Source organism: Bombina bombina, chromosome 8 (genome assembly GCF_027579735.1).
Source record: "Bombina bombina isolate aBomBom1 chromosome 8, aBomBom1.pri, whole genome shotgun sequence".
NCBI classification, from domain to species: domain Eukaryota; kingdom Metazoa; phylum Chordata; class Amphibia; order Anura; family Bombinatoridae; genus Bombina; species Bombina bombina.
Window position 1 is genome coordinate 75738286 of NC_069506.1, and position 18758 is coordinate 75757043.

Here is an 18758-nt window from a genome sequence, read left to right on the forward strand (position 1 = left end):
AACTTTTGGTAGCTATTTCTCACGGCTGTTGTTTGTATTAATTGTCATGACAAACTTGTTAATGCAGATAATATTTCCTTTAGTAAAGTACCATTGTCTGTTGCAGTTCCCTCAACATCTAAGGTGCAGAATGTTCCTGATAACATAAGAGATTTCTCCAACATAGGTGTGTCCGGTCCACGGCGTCATCCTTACTTGTGGGATATTCTCTCCCCAACAGGAAATGGCAAAGAGCCCAGCAAAGCTGGTCACATGATCCCTCCTAGGCTCCGCCTACCCCAGTCATTCTCTTTGCCGTTGTACAGGCAACATCTCCACGGAGATGGCTTAGAGTTTTTTTAGTGTTTAACTGTAGTTTTTATTATTCAATCAAGAGTTTGTTATTTAAAATAGTGCTGGTATGTACTATTTACTCAGAAACAGAAAAGAGATGAAGATTTCTGTTTGTATGAGGAAAATGATTTTAGCAACCGTCACTAAAATCCATGGCTGTTCCACACAGGACTGTTGAGAGCAATTAACTTCAGTTGGGGGAACAGGGAGCAGACTTTTGCTGCTTGAGGTATGACCACATCTAACAAGACGATTGTAATGCTGGAAGCTGTCATTTTCCCTATGGGATCCGGTAAGCCATGTTTATTACGATCGTAAATAAGGGCTTCAAAAAGGGCTTATTAAGACTGTGGACTTTTTCTGGCTAAATCGATTCATTATTAACACATATTTAGCCTTGAGGAATCATTTTATCTGGGTATTTTGATATAATAATATCGGCAGGCACTGTTTTAGACACCTTATTCTTTAGGGCTTTCCCCAAAGCATAGGCAGAGCCTCATTTTCGCGCCGGTGTTGCGCACTTGTTTTTGAGAGGCATGGCATGCAGTCGCATGTGAGAGGAGCTCTGATACTTAGAAAAGACTTTCTGAAGGCGTCATTTGGTATCGTATTCCCCTTGGGGCTTGGTTGGGTCTCAGCAAAGCAGATACCAGGGGACTGTAAAGGGGTTTAAAGTTCAAAACGGCTCCGGTTCCGTTATTTTAAGGGTTAAAGCTTCAAATTTGGTGTGCAATACTTTTAAGGCTTTAAGACACTGTGGTGAAAATTTGGTGAATTTTGAACAATTCCTTCATGTTTTTTCGCAATTGCAGTAATAAAGTGTGTTCAGTTTAAAATTTAAAGTGACAGTAACGGTTTTATTTTAAAACGTTTTTTGTACTTTGTTATCAAGTTTATGCCTGTTTAACATGTCTGAACTACCAGATAGACTGTGTTCTGAATGTGGGGAAGCCAGAATTCCTATTCATTTAAATAAATGTGATTTATGTGACAATGACAATGATGCCCAAGATGATTCCTCAAGTGAGGGAGTAAGCATGGTACTGCATCATTCCCTCCTTCGTCTACACGAGTCTTGCCCACTCAGGAGGCCCCTAGTACATCTAGCGCGCCAATACTCCTTACTATGCAACAATTAACGGCTGTAATGGATAATTCTGGTCAAAAACATTTTAGCCAAAATGAACCCTTATCAGCGTAAGCGCGACTGCTCTGTTTTAGATACTGAAGAGCATGACGACGCTGATAACAATATTTCTGAAGGGCCCCCAACCCAGTCTGATGGGGCCAGGGAGGTTTTGTCTGAGGGAGAAATTACTGATTCAGGGAACATTTCTCAACAAGCTGAACCTGATGTGATTGCATTTAAATTTAAGTTGGAAACATCTCCGCATTCTGCTTAAGGAGGTATTATCCACTCTGGATGATTGTGACAAGTTGGTCATCCCAGAGAAACTATGTAAAATGGACAAGTTCCTAGAGGTGCCGGGGCTCCCAGAAGCTTTTCCTATACCCAAGCGGGTGGCGGACATTGTTAATAAAGAATGGGAAAGGCCCGGTATTCCTTTCGTCCCTCCCCCCCATATTTAAAAATTGTTTCCTATGGTCGACCCCAGAAAGGACTTATGGCAGACAGTCCCCAAGGTCGAGGGAGCGGTTTCCACTTTAAACAAACGCACCACTATACCCATAGAGGATAGTTGTGCTTTCAAAGATCCTATGGATAAAAAATTAGAAGGTTTGCTTAAAAAGATGTTTGTTCAGCAGGGTTACCTTCTACAACCAATTTCATGCATTGTCCCTGTCGCTACAGCCGCATGTTTCTGGTTCGATGAGCTGATAAAGGCGGTCGATAGTGATTCTCCTCCTTATGAGGAGATTATGGACAGAATCAATGCTCTCAAATTGGCTAATTCTTTCACCCTAGACGCCACTTTGCAATTGGCTAGGTTAGCGGCTAAGAATTCTGGGTTTGCTATTGTGGCGCGCAGAGCGCTTTGGTTTGAAATCTTGGTCGGCTGATGCGTCTTCCAAGAACAAGCTACTTAACATTCCTTTCAAGGGGAAAACGCTGTTTGGCCCTGACTTGAAAGAGATTATCTCTGATATCACTGGGGGTAAGGGCCACGCCCCTTCCTCAGGATCGGCCTTTCAAGGCAAAAAATAAACCTAATTTTCGTCCCTTTCGTAGAAACGGACCAGCCCAAAGTGCTACGTCCTCTAAGCAAGAGGGTAATACTTCTCAAGCCAAGCCAGCTTGGAGACCAATGCAAGGCTGGAACAAGGGTAAGCAGGCCAAGAAACCTGCCACTGCTACCAAGACAGCATGAAATGTTGGCCCCCGATCCGGGACCGGATCTGGTGGGGGGCAGACTCTCTCTCTTCGCTCAGGCTTGGGCAAGAGATGTTCTGGATCCTTGGGCGCTAGAAATAGTCTCCCAAGGTTATCTTCTGGAATTCAAGGGACTTCCCCCAAGGGGGAGGTTCCACAGGTCTCAGTTGTCTTCAGACCATATAAAAAGACAGGCATTCTTACATTGTGTAGAAGACCTGTTAAAAATGGGAGTGATTCATCCTGTTCCATTAAGAGAACAAGGGATAGGGTTCTACTCCAATCTGTTCATAGTTCCCAAAAAAGAGGGAACGTTCAGACCAATCTTAGATCTCAAGATCTTAAACAAGTTTCTCAAGGTTCCATCGTTCAAGATGGAAACCATTCGAACTATTCTTCCTTCCATCCAGGAAGGTCAATTCATGACCACGGTGGATTTAAAGGATGCGTATCTACATATTCCTATCCACAAGGAACATCATCGGTTCCTGAGGTTCGCATTCCTGGACAAACATTACCAGTTCGTGGCGCTTCCTTTCGGATTAGCCACTGCTCCAAGGATTTTCACAAAGGTACTAGGGTCCCTTCTAGCTGTGCTAAGACCAAGGGGCATTGCTGTAGTACCTTACTTGGACGACATTCTAATTCAAGCGTCGTCCCTTCCTCAAGCAAAGGCTCACACGGACATTGTCCTGGCCTTTCTCAGATCTCACGGATGGAAAGTGAACGTGGAAAAGAGTTCTCTATCTCCGTCAACAAGGGTTCCCTTCTTGGGAACAATAATAGACTCCTTAGAAATGAGGATTTTTCTGACAGAGGCCAGAAAAACAAAGCTTCTAGACTCTTGTCGGATACTTCATTCCGTTCCTCTTCCTTCCATAGCTCAGTGCATGGAAGTGATCGGGTTGATGGTAGCGGCAATGGACATAGTTCCTTTTGCGCGCATTCATCTAAGACCATTACAACTGTGCATGCTCAGTCAGTGGAATGGGGACTATACAGACTTGTCTCCGAAGATACAAGTAAATCAGAGGACCAGAGACTCACTCCGTTGGTGGCTGTCCCTGGACAACCTGTCACGAGGGATGACATTCCGCAGACCAGAGTGGGTCATTGTCACGACCGACGCCAGTCTGATGGGCTGGGGCGCGGTCTGGGGATCCCTGAAAGCTCAGGGTCTTTGGTCTCGGGAAGAATCTCTGTTACCGATAAATATTCTGGAACTGAGAGCGATATTCAATGCTCTCAAGGCTTGGCCTCAGCTAGCGAGGGCCAAGTTCATACGGTTTCAATCAGACAACATGACAACTGTTGCGTACATCAACCATCAGGGGGGAACAAGGAGTTCCCTGGCGATGGAAGAAGTGACCAAAATCATTCTATGGGCGGAGTCTCACTCCTGCCACCTGTCTGCTATCCACATCCCAGGAGTGGAAAATTGGGAAGCGGATTTTCTGAGTCGTCAGACATTGCATCCGGGGGAGTGGGAACTCCATCCGGAAATCTTTGCCCAAGTCACTCAGCTGTGGGGCATTCCAGACATGGATCTGATGGCCTCTCGTCAGAACTTCAAAGTTCCTTGCTACGGGTCCAGATCCAGGGATCCCAAGGCGGCTCTAGTGGATGCACTAGTAGCACCTTGGACCTTCAAACTAGCTTATGTGTTCCCGCCGTTTCCTCTCATCCCCAGGCTGGTAGCCAGGATCAATCAGGAGAGGGCGTCGGTGATCTTGATAGCTCCTGCGTGGCCACGCAGGACTTGGTATGCAGATCTGGTGAATATGTCATCGGCTCCACCTTGGAAGCTACCTTTGAGACGAGACCTTCTTGTTCAGGGTCCGTTCGAACATCCGAATCTGGTTTCACTCCAGCTGACTGCTTGGAGATTGAACGCTTGACCTTATCGAAGCGAGGGTTCTCAGATTCTGTTATCGATACTCTTGTTCAGGCCAGAAAGCCTGTAACTAGAAAGATTTACCACAAAATTTGGAAAAAATATATCTGTTGGTGTGAATCTAAAGGATTCCCTTGGGACAAGGTTAAGATTCCTAGGATTCTATCCTTCCTTCAAGAAGGATTGGACAAAGGACTATCTGCAAGTTCCCTGAAGGGACAGATTTCTGCCTTGTCTGTGTTACTTCACAAAAAGCTGGCCGCTGTGCCAGATGTTCAAGCCTTTGTTCAGGCTCTGGTTAGAATTAAGCCTGTTTACAAACCTTTGACTCCTCCTTGGAGTCTCAATTTAGTTCTTTCAGTTCTTCAGGGGGTTCCGTTTGAACCCTTGCATTCCGTTGATATTAAGATATTATCTTGGAAAGTCTTGTTTTTAGTTGCAATTTCTTCTGCTAGAAGAGTTTCAGAATTATCTGCTCTGCAGTGTTCTCCTCCTTATCTGGTGTTCCATGCAGATAAGGTGGTTTTACGTACTAAACCTGGTTTTCTTCCAAAAGTTGTTTCTAATAAAAACATTAACCAGGAGATTATCGTACCTTCTCTGTGTCCGAAACCAGTTTCAAAGAAGGAACGTTTGTTGCACAATTTGGATGTTGTTCGCGCTCTAAAATTCTATTTAGATGCTACAAAGGATTTTAGACAAACATCTTCCTTGTTTGTTGTTTATTCCGGTAAAAGGAGAGGGCAAAAAGCAACTTCTACCTCTCTCTCTTTTTGGATTAAAAGCATCATCAGATTGGCTTACGAGACTGCCGGACGGCAGCCTCCCGAAAGAATCACAGCTCATTCCACTAGGGCTGTGGCTTCCACATGGGCCTTCAAGAACGAGGCTTCTGTTGATCAGATATGTAGGGCAGCGACTTGGTCTTCACTGCACACTTTTACCAAATTTTACAAGTTTGATACTTTTGCTTCTTCTGAGGCCTTCCATTTAGGTGACCTGATTTGCTCCCTCCCTTCATCCGTGTCCTAAAGCTTTGGTATTGGTTCCCACAAGTAAGGATGACGCCGTGGACCGGACACACCTATGTTGGAGAAAACAGAATTTATGTTTACCTGATAAATTACTTTCTCCAACGGTGTGTCCAGTCCACGGCCCGCCCTGGTTTTTTTTTAATCAGGTCTGATAATTTATTTTCTTTAACTACAGTCACCACGGTACCATATGGTTTCTCCTATGCAAATATTCCTCCTTAACGTCGGTCGAATGACTGGGGTAGGCGGAGCCTAGGAGGGATCATGTGACCAGCTTTGCTGGGCTCTTTGCCATTTCCTGTTGGGGAAGAGAATATCCCACAAGTAAGGATGACGCCGTGGACCGGACACACCGTTGGAGAAAGTAATTTATCAGGTAAACAATAAATTCTGTTTTTGTTTCTGAATCCATCAAGAAGGCTATGTCTGTTATTTCTCCTTCTAGTAAACGTAAAAAATCTTTTAAAACTTCTCTCCCTACAGATGAATTTTTAAATGTACATCATCATTCTGATTCTGATGACTCTTCTGGTTCAGAGGATTCTGTCTCAGAGATTGATGCTGATAAATCTTCATATTTATTTAAAATGGAATTTATTCGTTCTTTACTTAAAGAAGTACTAATTGCTTTAGAAATAGAGGATTCTGGTCCTCTTGATACTAATTCTAAACATTTAGATAAGGTATTTAAATCTCCTGTGGTTATTCCAGAAGTTTTTCCTGTTCCTAATGCTATTTCTGAAGTAATTTCCATAGAATGGGATAAATTGGGTAATTCTTTTACTCCTTCTAAACGTTTTAAGCAATTATATCCTGTGCCGTCTGACAGATTAGAATTTTGGGACAAGATCCCTAAAGTTGATGGGGCTATTGCTACCCTTGCTAAACGTACTACTATTCCTACGTCAGATGGTACTTCGTTTAAGGATCCTTTAGATAGGAAAATTGAATCCTTTCTAAGAAAAGCTTATCTGTGTTCAGGTAATCTTCTTAGACCTGCTATATCATTGGCTGATGTTGCTGCAGCTTCAACTTTTTGGTTGGAAACTTTAGCGCAACAAGTAACAGATCATGATTCTCATGATATTATTATTATTCTTCAGCATGCTAATAATTTCATCTGTGATGCCATTTTTGATATTATCAGAGTTGATGTCAGGTTTATGTCTCTAGCTATTTTAGCTAGAAGGGCTTTATGGCTTAAAACTTGGAATGCTGATATGGCTTCTAAATCAACTCTACTTTCCATTTCTTTCCAGGGTAACAAATTATTTGGTTCTCAGTTGGATTCTATTATCTCAACTGTTACTGGTGGGAAAGGAACTTTTTTACCACAGGATAAAAAATCTAAGGGTAAAAACAGGGCTAATAATCGTTTTCGTTCCTTTCGTTTCAACAAAGAACAAAAGCCTAATCCTTCATCCTCAGGAGCAGTTTCAGTTTGGAAACCATCTCCAGTCTGGAATAAATCCAAGCCTGCTAGAAAGCCAAAGCCTGCTTCTAAGTCCACATGAAGGTGCGGCCCTCATTCCAGCTCAGCTGGTAGGGGGCAGGTTACGTTTTTTCAAAGAAATTTGGATCAATTCTGTTCACAATCTTTGGATTCAGAACATTGTTTCAGAAGGGTAGAGAATTGGTTTCAAGTTGAGACCTCCTGCAAAGAGATTTTTTTCTTTCCCGTGTCCCAGTAAATCCAGTGAAAGCTCAAGCATTTCTGAATTGTGTTTCAGATCTAGAGTTGGCTGGAGTAATTATGCCAGTTCCAGTTCCGGAACAGGGGATGGGGTTTTATTCAAATCTCTTCATTGTACCAAAGAAGGAGAATTCCTTCAGACCAGTTCTGGATCTAAAAATATTGAATCGTTATGTAAGGATACCAACATTCAAGATGGTAACTGTAAGGACTATCTTGCCTTTTGTTCAGCAAGGGAATTATATGTCCACAATAGATTTACAGGATGCATATCTGCATATTCCGATTCATCCAGATCATTATCAGTTCCTGAGATTCTCTTTTCTGGACAAGCATTACCAGTTTGTGGCTCTGCCGTTTGGCCTAGCTACAGCTCCAAGAATTTTTACAAAGGTTCTCGGTGCCCTTCTGTCTGTAATCAGAGAACAGGGTATTGTGGTATTTCCTTATTTGGACGATATCTTGGTACTTGCTCAATCTTTACATTTAGCAGAATCTCATACGAATCAACTTGTGTTGTTTCTTCAAGATCATGGTTGGAGGATCAATTTACCAAAAAGTTCATTGATTCCTCAGACAAGGGTAACCTTTCTGGGTTTCCAGATAGATTCAGTGTCCATGACTCTGTCTTTAACAGACAAGAGACGTCTAAAACTGATTTCAGCTTGTCGAAACCTTCAGTCACAATCATTCCCTTCGGTAGCTTTATGCATGGAAATTCTAGGTCTTATGACTGCTGCATCGGACGCGATCCCCTTTGCTCGTTTTCACATGCGACCTCTTCAGCTTTGTATGCTGAATCAATGGTGCAAGGATTACACAAAGATATCTCAATTAATATCTTTAAAACCGATTGTTCAACACTCTCTAACATGGTGGACAGATCACCATCGTTTAATTCAGGGGGCTTCTTTTGTGCTTCCAACCTGGACTGTAATTTCAACAGATGCAAGTCTCACAGGTTGGGGAGCTGTGTGGGGATCTCTGACGGCACAAGGAGTTTGGGAATCTCAGGAGGTGAGATTGCCGATCAATATTTTGGAACTCCGTGCAATTTTCAGAGCTCTTCAGTTTTGGCCTCTTCTGAAGAGAGAATCGTTCATTTGCTTTCAGACAGACAATGTCACAACTGTGGCATACATCAATCATCAAGGAGGGACTCACAGTCCTCTGGCTATGAAAGAAGTATCTCGAATTTTGGTTTGGGCGGAATCCAGCTCCTGTCTAATCTCTGCGGTTCATATCCCAGGTATAGACAATTGGGAAGCGGATTATCTCAGTCGCCAAACGTTGCATCCGGGCGAATGGTCTCTTCACCCAGAGGTATTTCTTCAGATTGTTCAAATGTGGGAACTTACAGAAATAGATCTGATGGCGTCTCATCTAAACAAGAAACTTCCCAGGTATCTGTCCAGATCCCGGGATCCTCAGGCGGAGGCAGTGGATGCATTATCACTTCCTTGGAAGTATCATCCTGCCTATGTCTTTCCGCCTCTAGTTCTTCTTCCAAGAGTAATCTCCAAGATTCTGAAGGAATGCTCGTTTGTTTTGCTGGTAGCTCCGGCATGGCCTCACAGGTTTTGGTATGCGGATCTTGTCCGGATGGCCTCTTGCCAACCGTGGACTCTTCCGTTAAGACCAGACCTTCTGTCGCAAGGTCCTTTTTTCCATCAGGATCTAAAATCCTTACATTTAAAGGTATGGAGATTGAACGCTTGATTCTTGGTCAAAGAGGTTTCTCTGACTCTGTGATTAATACTATGTTACAGGCTCGTAAATCTGTATCTAGAGAGATATATTATAGAGTCTGGAAGACTTATATTTCTTGGTGTCTTTCTCATCATTTTTCTTGGCATTCTTTTAGAATACCGAGAATTTTACAGTTTCTTCAGGATGGTTTAGATAAGGGTTTGTCCGCAAGTTCTTTGAAAGGACAAATCTCTGCTCTTTCTGTTCTTTTTCACAGAAAGATTGCTATTCTTCCTGATATTCATTGTTTTGTACAAGCTTTGGTTCGTATAAAACCTGTCATTAAGTCAATTTCTCCTCCTTGGAGTTTGAATTTGGTTCTGGGAGCTCTTCAAGCTCCTCCGTTTGAACCTATGCATTCATTGGATATTAAATTACTTTCTTGGAAAGTTTTGTTCCTTTTGGCAATCTCTTCTGCCAGAAGAGTTTCTGAATTATCTGCTCTTTCTTGTGAGTCTCCTTTTCTGATTTTTCATCAGGATAAGGCGGTGTTGCGAACTTCTTTTGAATTTTTACCTAAAGTTGTGAATTCCAACAACATTAGTAGAGAAATTGTGGTTCCTTCATTATGTCCTAATCCTAAGAATTCTAAGGAGAAATCGTTGCATTCTTTGGATGTTGTTAGAGCTTTGAAATATTATGTTGAAGCTACTAAGTCTTTCCGAAAGACTTCTAGTCTATTTGTTATCTTTTCCGGTTCTAGAAAAGGCCAGAAAGCTTCTGCCATTTCTTTGGCATCTTGGTTGAAATCTTTAATTCATCTTGCCTATGTTGAGTCGGGTAAAACTCCGCCTCAGAGGATTACAGCTCATTCTACTAGGTCAGTTTCTACTTCCTGGGCGTTTAGGAATGAAGCTTCGGTTGATCAGATTTGTAAAGCAGCGACTTGGTCCTCTTTGCATACTTTTACTAAATTCTACCATTTTGATGTATTTTCTTCTTCTGAAGCAGTTTTTGGTAGAAAAGTACTTCAGGCAGCGGTTTCAGTTTGAATCTTCTGCTTATGTTTTTCATTAAACTTTATTTTGGGTGTGGATTATTTTCAGCAGGAATTGGCTGTCTTTATTTTATCCCTCCCTCTCTAGTGACTCTTGTGTGGAAGATCCACATCTTGGGTAGTCATTATCCCATACGTCACTAGCTCATGGACTCTTGCTAATTACATGAAAGAAAACATAATTTATGTAAGAACTTACCTGATAAATTCATTTCTTTCATATTAGCAAGAGTCCATGAGGCCCGCCCTTTTTTTGTGGTGGTTATGATTTTGTATAAAGCACAATTATTCCAATTCCTTATTTTTATATGCTTTCGCACTTTTTTATCACCCCACTTCTTGGCTATTCGTTAAACTGAATTGTGGGTGTGGTGAGGGGTGTATTTATAGGCATTTTGAGGTTTGGGAAACTTTGCCCCTCCTGGTAGGAATGTATATCCCATACGTCACTAGCTCATGGACTCTTGCTAATATGAAAGAAATGAATTTATCAGGTAAGTTCTTACATAAATTATGTTTTTTTTTCTTCAATCATAAGTTTGTTATTTTTAAATGGTACCGGAGTTGTACTATTTTATCCCAGGCAGTAAACAGAAGAAGAATCTGCTTGAGTTTTCTATGATCTTAGCAGGTTGTAACTAAGATCCATTGCTGTTCTCACATATGTCTGAGGAGAGAGGTAACTTCAGCGGGAGAATGGCGTGCAGGTTACTCTGCTATGAGGTATGTGCAGTTACAATTTTTTCTAGAGATGGAAATGCTAGAAAATGCTGCTGATACCGGATTAATGTAAGTTAAGCCTGAATACAGTGATTTAATAGCGACTGGTATCATGCTTACTCTCAGAGGTAATACTCTTATAAAATTGCAATATAAAACGTTTGCTGGCATGTTTAAGCGTTTTTATATATGCTTTGGTGATAAAACTTTATTGGGGCCTAGTTTTTCCACATGGCTGGCTTAAATTTTGCCTAGAAACAGTTTCCTGAGGCTTTCCACTGTTGTAGTATGAGTGGGAGGGGCCTATTTTAGCGCTTTTTTGCGCAGTTAAAATTACAGACTGAGACATCCAGCTTACCTCAGATGTCCCCTGAATGCTATAGGACATCTCTAAAGGGCTCAAAGGCTTTCCAAAGTCGTTTATTGGGGAAGGTAGGGCCACAGCAGAGCTGTGGCAGTTTGTTGTGACTGTTAAAAAACGTCTAAATCGTTTTTTTGATCCGTTTTTTGAACTAAGGGGTTAATCATCCATTTGCAAGCGGGTGCAATGCTCTTTTAGCTTATTACATACACTGTAAAAATTTTGTTTGATTTACTGCCTTTTTTCACTGTTTTTCAAATTTTAACAAAATTTGTTTCTCTTAAAGGCACAGTACCGTTTTTTATATTTGCTTGTTAACTTGATTTAAAGTGTTTTCCAAGCTTGCTAGTCTCATTGCTAGTCTGTACAAACATGTCTGACATAGAGGAAACTCCTTGTTTATTATGTTTGAAAGCCATCGTGGAACCCCCTCTTAGAATGTGTACCAAATGTACTGATTTCACTTTAAGCAATAAAGATCATATTCGGTCTTTAAAAAATTTATCACCAGAGGAATCTGACGAGGGGGAAGTTATGCCGACTAACCCTTCCCACGTGTCAGATCCTTTGACACCCGCTCAAGGGACTCATGCTAAAATGGCGCCAAGTACATCCATGGCGCCCATAGCGGTTACTTTACAAGACATGGTGGCAGTCATGGATAATACACTGTCAGCGGTATTAGCCAGACTACCTGAATTTAGAGGTAAGCAAGATAGCTCTGGGGTTAGACGAAATGCAGAGCATACTGACGCTTTAAGAACCATGTCTGATACTGCCTCACAATATGCAGAAGCTGAGGAAGGAGAGCTTCAGTCTGTGGGTGATGTTTCTGACTCCGGAAAGATGCAACCTGATTCTGACATTTCTACATTTAAATTTAAGCTTGAACACCTCCGCGTGTTGCTTAGGGACGTTTTAGCTGCTCTGAATGACTGTGATACAATTGCAGTGCCAGAGAAATTGTGTAGACTGGATAAATACTATGCAGTGCCGGTGTGTACTGATGTTTTTCCAATACCTAAAAGGTTTACAGAAATTATTAATAAGGAATGGGATAGACCAGGTGTGCCGTTCTCTCCCCCTCCTATTTTTAGAAAAATGTTTCCAATAGACGCCACCACACGGGACTTATGGCAGACGGTCCCTAAGGTGGAGGGAGCAGTTTCTACTCTAGCAAAGCGTACTACTATCCCTGTCGAGGACAGTTCTGCTTTTTTAGATCCAATGGATAAAAAATTAGAAGGTTACCTTAAGAAAATGTTTATTCAACAAGGTTTAATCCTACAGCCCCTTGCATGCATTGCTCCTGTCACTGCTGCTGCGGCGTTCTGGTTTGAGTCTCTGGAAGAGGCTTTACAGGTAGCGACTCCATTGGATGACATACTCGGCAAGCTTAGAGCACTTAAGCTAGCCAATTCATTTGTTTCTGATGCCATTGTTCATTTGACTAAACTAACGGCTAAGAATTCTGGTTTTGCTATACAGGCGCGCAGGGTGCTATGGCTTAAATCATGGTCAGCTGACGTGACTTCAAAATCTAAGCTGCTTAACATTCCCTTCAAGGAGCAGACCCTATTCGGGCCTGGTTTGAAGGAGATTATTGCTAATATCACTGGAGGAAAAGGTCATGCCCTTCCTCAGGACAGGTCCAAATCACGGGCCAAACAGTCTAATTTTCGTGCCTTTCGAAACTTCAAGGCAGGTGCGGCATCAACTTCCTCTAATGCAAAACAAGAGGGAACTTTTGCTCAGTCCAAGACGGTCTGGAGACCTAACCAGACCTGGAACAAAGGTAAGCAGGCCAAAAAGCCTGCTGCTGCCTCTAAGACAGCAAGAAGGAACGGCCCCCTATCCGTTAACGGATCTAGTAGGGGGCAGACTTTCACTCTTCGCCCAGGCGTGGGCAAGAGATGTCCAGGATCCCTGGGCGCTGAAAATTATATCCCAGGGATATCTTCTGGACTTCAAAGCTTCCCCCCCCCCCCAAAAGGGAGATTTCACCTTTCACAATTATCTGCAAACCAGCTAAAGAGAGAGGCATTCTTACACTGTGTACGAGACCTCCTAGTTATGGGAGTGATCCATCCAGTTCCAAAGGAGGAACAGGGACAGGGTTTTTACTCAAATCTGTTTGTGGTTCCCAAAAAAGAGGGAACCTTCAGACCAATTTTGGATCTAAAGATCTTAAACAAATTCCTCAGAGTTCCATCATTCAAGATGGAAACTATTCGTACCATCCTACCTATGATCCAGGAGGGTCAATATATGACTACAGTGGATTTAAAGGATGCTTATCTTCACATTCCGATACACAAAGATCATCATCGGTTTCTCAGGTTTGCCTTTCTAGACAGGCATTACCAGTTTGTAGCTCTTCCCTTTGGATTAGCTACAGCCCCAAGAATTTTTACGAAGGTTCTGGGGTCGCTTCTGGCGGTCCTAAGGCCGCGGGGCATAGCAGTGGCCCCTTATTTAGACGACATCCTGATACAGGCGTCAAACTTCCAAATTGCCATGTCTCATACGGACGTAGTACTGGCATTTCTGAGGTCGCATGGGTGGAAAGTGAACGAGGAAAAGAGTTCTCTATCCCCACTCACAAGAGTTTCCTTCCTGTAGAAATGAAAATTTACCTGACGGAGTCCAGGTTATCAAAGCTTCTAAATTCCTGCCGTGTTCTTCATTCCATTCCGCGCCCTTCGGTGGCTCAGTGCATGGAAGTAATCGGCTTAATGGTAGCGGCAATGGACATAGTGCCGTTTGCACGCCTACATCTCAGACCGCTGCAACTATGCATGCTCAGACAGTGGAACGGGGATTACACAGATTTGTCCTCTCTACTAAATCTGGATCAAGAGACCAGGGATTCTCTTCTCTCGTGGCTATCTCGGGTCCATCTGTCCAAAGGTATGACCTTTCGCAGGCCAGATTGGACAATTGTAACAACAGATGCCAGCCTTCTAGGTTGGGATGCAGTCTAGAACTCCCTGAAGGCTCAGGGATCGTGGACTCAGGAGGAGACACTCCTTCCAATTAATATTCTGGAACTGAGAGCGATATTCAATGCTCTTCAGGCTTGGCCTCAGTTAGCAACTCTGAGGTACATCAGATTTCAGTCGGACAACATCACGACTGTGGCTTACATCAACCATCAAGGGGGAACAAGAAGTTCCCTAGCGATGTTAGAAGTTTCAAAGATAATTCGCTGGGCAGAGATTCACTCTTGCCACCTATCAGCTATCCATATCCCAGGTGTAGAGAACTGGGAGGCGGATTTTCTAAGTCGTCAGACTTTTCATCCGGGGGAGTGGGAACTCCATCCGGAGGTGTTTGCACAACTGATTCATCGTTGGGGCAAACCAGAACTGGATCTCATGGCGTCTCGCCAGAATGCCAAGCTTCCTTGTTACGGATCCAGGTCCAGGGTTCCCAAGGCGACGCTGATAGATGCTCTAGCAGCGCCCTGGTCTTTCAACCTGGCTTATGTGTTTCCACCGTTTCCTCTGCTCCCTCGACTGATTGCCAAGATCAAGCAGGAGAGAGCATCAGTGATTTTGATAGCGCCTGCGTGGCCACGCAGGACCTGGTATGCAGATCTGGTGGACATGTCATCCTTTCCACCATGGACTCTGCCTCTGAGACAGGACCTTCTACTTCAGGGTCCTTTCAACCATCCAAATCTAATTTCTCTGAGACTGACTGCCTGGAGATTGAACGCTTGATTTTATCAAAGCGTGGCTTCTCCGAGTCAGTCATTGATACCTTAATACAGGCACGAAAGCCTGTCACCAGGAAAATTTACCATAATATATGGTGTAAATATCTTTATTGGTGTGAATTCAAGGGTTACTCATGGAGTAAGGTCAGGATTCCCAGGATATTATCTTTTCTCCAAGAAGGTTTGGAAAAAGGATTGTCAGCTAGTTCCTTAAAGGGACAGATTTCGGCTCTGTCTATTCTTTTGCACAAGCGTCTGGCAGATGTTCCAGACGTTCAGGCATTTTGTCAGGCTTTAGTTAGAATCAAGCCTGTGTTTAAACCTGTTGCTCCGCCATGGAGCTTAAATTTTGTTCTTAAGGTTCTTCAAGGAGTTCCGTTTGAACCTCTTCATTCCATAGATATCAAACTTTTATCTTGGAAAGGTCTTTTTTTGGTAGCTATTTCCTCGTTTCGTAGAGTCTCAGAGTTATCTGCCTTACAATGTGATTCTCCTTATCTGATTTTCCATATGGATAAGGTAGTCCTGCGTACCAAACCTGGGTTTTTACCTAAGGTGGTATCTAACAAGAATATCAATCAAGAGATTGTTGTTCCATCCTTGTGTCCTAATCCTTCTTCAAAGAAGGAACGTCTATTACACAATCTGGACGTGGTTCGTGCTTTAAAGTTTTACTTACAAGCTACTAAAGATTTTCGTCAAACATCTGCTTTGTTTGTTGTCTACTCTGGACAGAGGAGAGGTCAAAAGGCTTCGGCAACCTCTCTTTCTTTTTGGCTAAGAAGCATAATCCGCTTAGCCTATGAGCCTGCTGGACAGCAGCCTCCTGAAAGGATTACAGCTCATTCTACTAGAGCTGTGGCTTCCACTTGGGCCTTTAAAAATGAGGCTTCTGTTGAACAGATTTGCAAGGCGGCGACTTGGTCTTCGCTTCATACTTTTTCAAAATTTTACAAATTTGATACTTTTGCTTCTTCGGAGGCTATTTTTGGGAGAAAGGTTTTACTGGCAGTGGTACCTTCCGTTTAAGTACCTGCCTTGTCCCTCCCTTCATCCGTGTACTTTAGCTTTGGTATTGGTATCCCACAAGTAATGGATGATCCGTGGACTGGATACACCTTACAAGAGAAAACACCATTTACGCTTACCTGATAAATTTATTTCTCTTGTGGTGTATCCAGTCCACGGCCCGCCCTGTCATTTTAAGGCAGGTCATTTTTAAATTTAAACTACAGTCACCACTGCACCCTATGGTTTCTCCTTTCTCGGCTTGTTTTCGGTCGAATGACTGGATATGGCAATTAGGGGAGGAGCTATATAACAGCTCTGCTGTGGGTGTCCTCTTGCAACTTCCTGTTGGGAATGAGAATATCCCACAAGTAATGGATGATCCGTGGACTGGATACACCACAAGATAAATAAATTTATCAGGTAAGCATAAATTGTGTTTTTTTCATAAAATAGGTTGAATATGGACGTTCCATGGAAGTATCTGATATTTTCTCTCAAATCCAAAGGGAATTCTCTAAACGTTTCTGCCCTACAGTTCTCACTGTTTTTTTTCTCTCAAATGAAAAGGAGAAGAGCTTTTCTCAAAGAACTCAAAATACTTAATACCCTAATAGAAAAAAAATGCATGCGAAAATATAGCAGACTGTAAGATGCTATACGCAGAAAGTAGCGTAATGTGATTTATATTGGCTGCAGGATTTAATTTTTAACGTGCGCTCACTGCTAACTTCGCCTTACACAGTGAAGTTTCTCTTTCCAGTGAGCTCCATTCATTTTGATAGGAAACGTCTCGCCTCTCACAGGGACTACCCTTTTTTAAAAATAATTCCACCAGGTGCAGCAACTGTGAGGATCAGTGTGAAAAAAATACATCTGACTTGGTGAGGTTTAGATAATCGCCCCTTTAGTTTTGCTCTGGGGTCCTAAAAGCTTCTAATTCTCATTAGCTTCAGACGACCATTATTCTGGAATGTCATGCTTTTTGGAAAAAAGTTACAGTTCATTAAAGTGAAAGGAAAAGTAAAATTTATCTTTCAATTTTCAGATAGAGAATGCAATTTGAAACATTTTTCCACTTTACTTCTATTATCTAATTTGCTAGATTCTCTTGATATCTTTTATTAAAAAACTTATTTAGGCAGGTAATGCGCTGCCCGTAACTAGCTGCTGATTGGTGGCTGCCCATATATGCCTGTTGTCATTGGCTCTCTTAAATTTGTTCAGCTAGCTCCCGTAGTTAATTTCTGCTTCTTCAACAAAAGGTACCCAAAGAATAAAGCACATTTCGTAATAGATTTGAATTGGAAAGTTGTTTAAAATTGTATGCTGTGTCTGAATCCTGAATAAAATGTGGGGGTTTTATTTACCTTTAATAGGCAATTTTTTTTTCATCCTGTTTCTCTGTTGTCGTCAGATCAATATGCTTTTCCTTGTGATAATTTATATTACTTTAGCACAGGCGGAGTTGTTGATAGTTGTTTCTTGCTTCATGTGTTGCCGCTAAGAACATAAAGATTAAAGGGACAGTCTGCATCAGAATTTTTATTGTTTAAAAAATTAGATAATCACTTTATTATCCATTCCCCACTTTTGCATAACCAACACAGTTATATTAATACCTCTTTTAACCTTTATGATTACCTTGTATCTAAGCCTCTGCAAACTGCCCCCTTAGTTCAGTTCTTTTGACAGACTTTCATTTTAGCCAATCACTGCTGACTCATAAATAACTCCATTGGATTAAACACAATGGTATCTAAATGTCACACATAAACTAGCACTGTCAAGCTGTGAAAAACTGTAAAAATGCACTAAGGTAAGGGGCGGCCTTCAAGGACTTAGAAATTACCATATGAGCCTACAACACACAGTCTTGCAGAGTCAAAAGTGCTTTCACTATAATGGCCCTCTAATCTTTGTCTTCTATAAAACGTATGTGAATCGTATTTATATGATAGTGTTATAATTAATGGAATTTGTTGTGCTATTTTCTGCCTAATTAGGTTGTAGAAATTGCAAGTCTGACAGACCATCTTTTGACCGAATGCGATCTAAAGGATTCATTTGGGAAATGCCAACGTTGCTCAGAAGCAATTCCCAAAGAGCAACTCCTGGAGCATGTCAAAGCTAAGAGCTGTAATCGTAAGTATTTTGCTTTTGAGAAACACCACACCTTACCTTTTCTTTTTTTTTCCATCTCTCTACGTTAACTCTGCTATTCATTTTTCCAGTTCTAGCTATAAATACACAAAGGGCTAGATTTATCAACCCTGAGGAGTACAGGGGCGCCTATACGTGCAATCCCGCCCCCTGCTCGCGCACAGCCAATCACGCGCGGGCAGGAGCTGTCAATCTCCTCGGTCGGACTTGACCGAGGAGATTGAATTTCGCCAGAATAGATGTGGTGAAGATGTTAGGGAAGCAGCGGTCTGGTGATCGCTGCTTGATAAATCGCGGCAAGCAAGTTCTTGTGAGAACTTGCTGCCGCAGGGGCTTGATAAATCTAGGATTAAACAACTAAAAATCTATGCGCTGGTGGTAGATAATACTTCACATAAAAATCAGATACCCCAAGTCATCTGAATAAATAGTTTTAGTAGCAGTTATGATTGTCTTATATATGTGCGCCTGTGTGCAAACACTGGCTTAATATCTACCAAATGACAATGGTCTTAGTAGTATTTGTATTTCTATGTCTATGTTTATATAAATAAATGTATAGAAAAAAACGTTTTTTAGTTTTTAAAGAATTTTCATAGAATAATATCTTAAAATTATTAAGTTCTAATTCAAAAATAAAAATAAAAAATAATAATAAAAAAATATACAAAGATTATTGGTTAAAAATAATATTCTTTTATTAGAATCAATATAAAACAGTCAGTCGAAATTGCTTAATCTTAAAGTGGT

General features: G+C 41.8%; 1 protein-coding gene across 1 annotated transcript in view; it reads left to right on the plus strand.

Annotated features, from left to right (window-relative positions):
• Positions 1-18758, plus strand: part of CEP104 (centrosomal protein 104) — a 581941-nt gene that overhangs the window by 395088 nt on the left and 168095 nt on the right. The window contains 1 exon segment of the mRNA XM_053690408.1: positions 17852-17990. Coding sequence (XP_053546383.1) covers positions 17852-17990 — 139 coding nt within the window.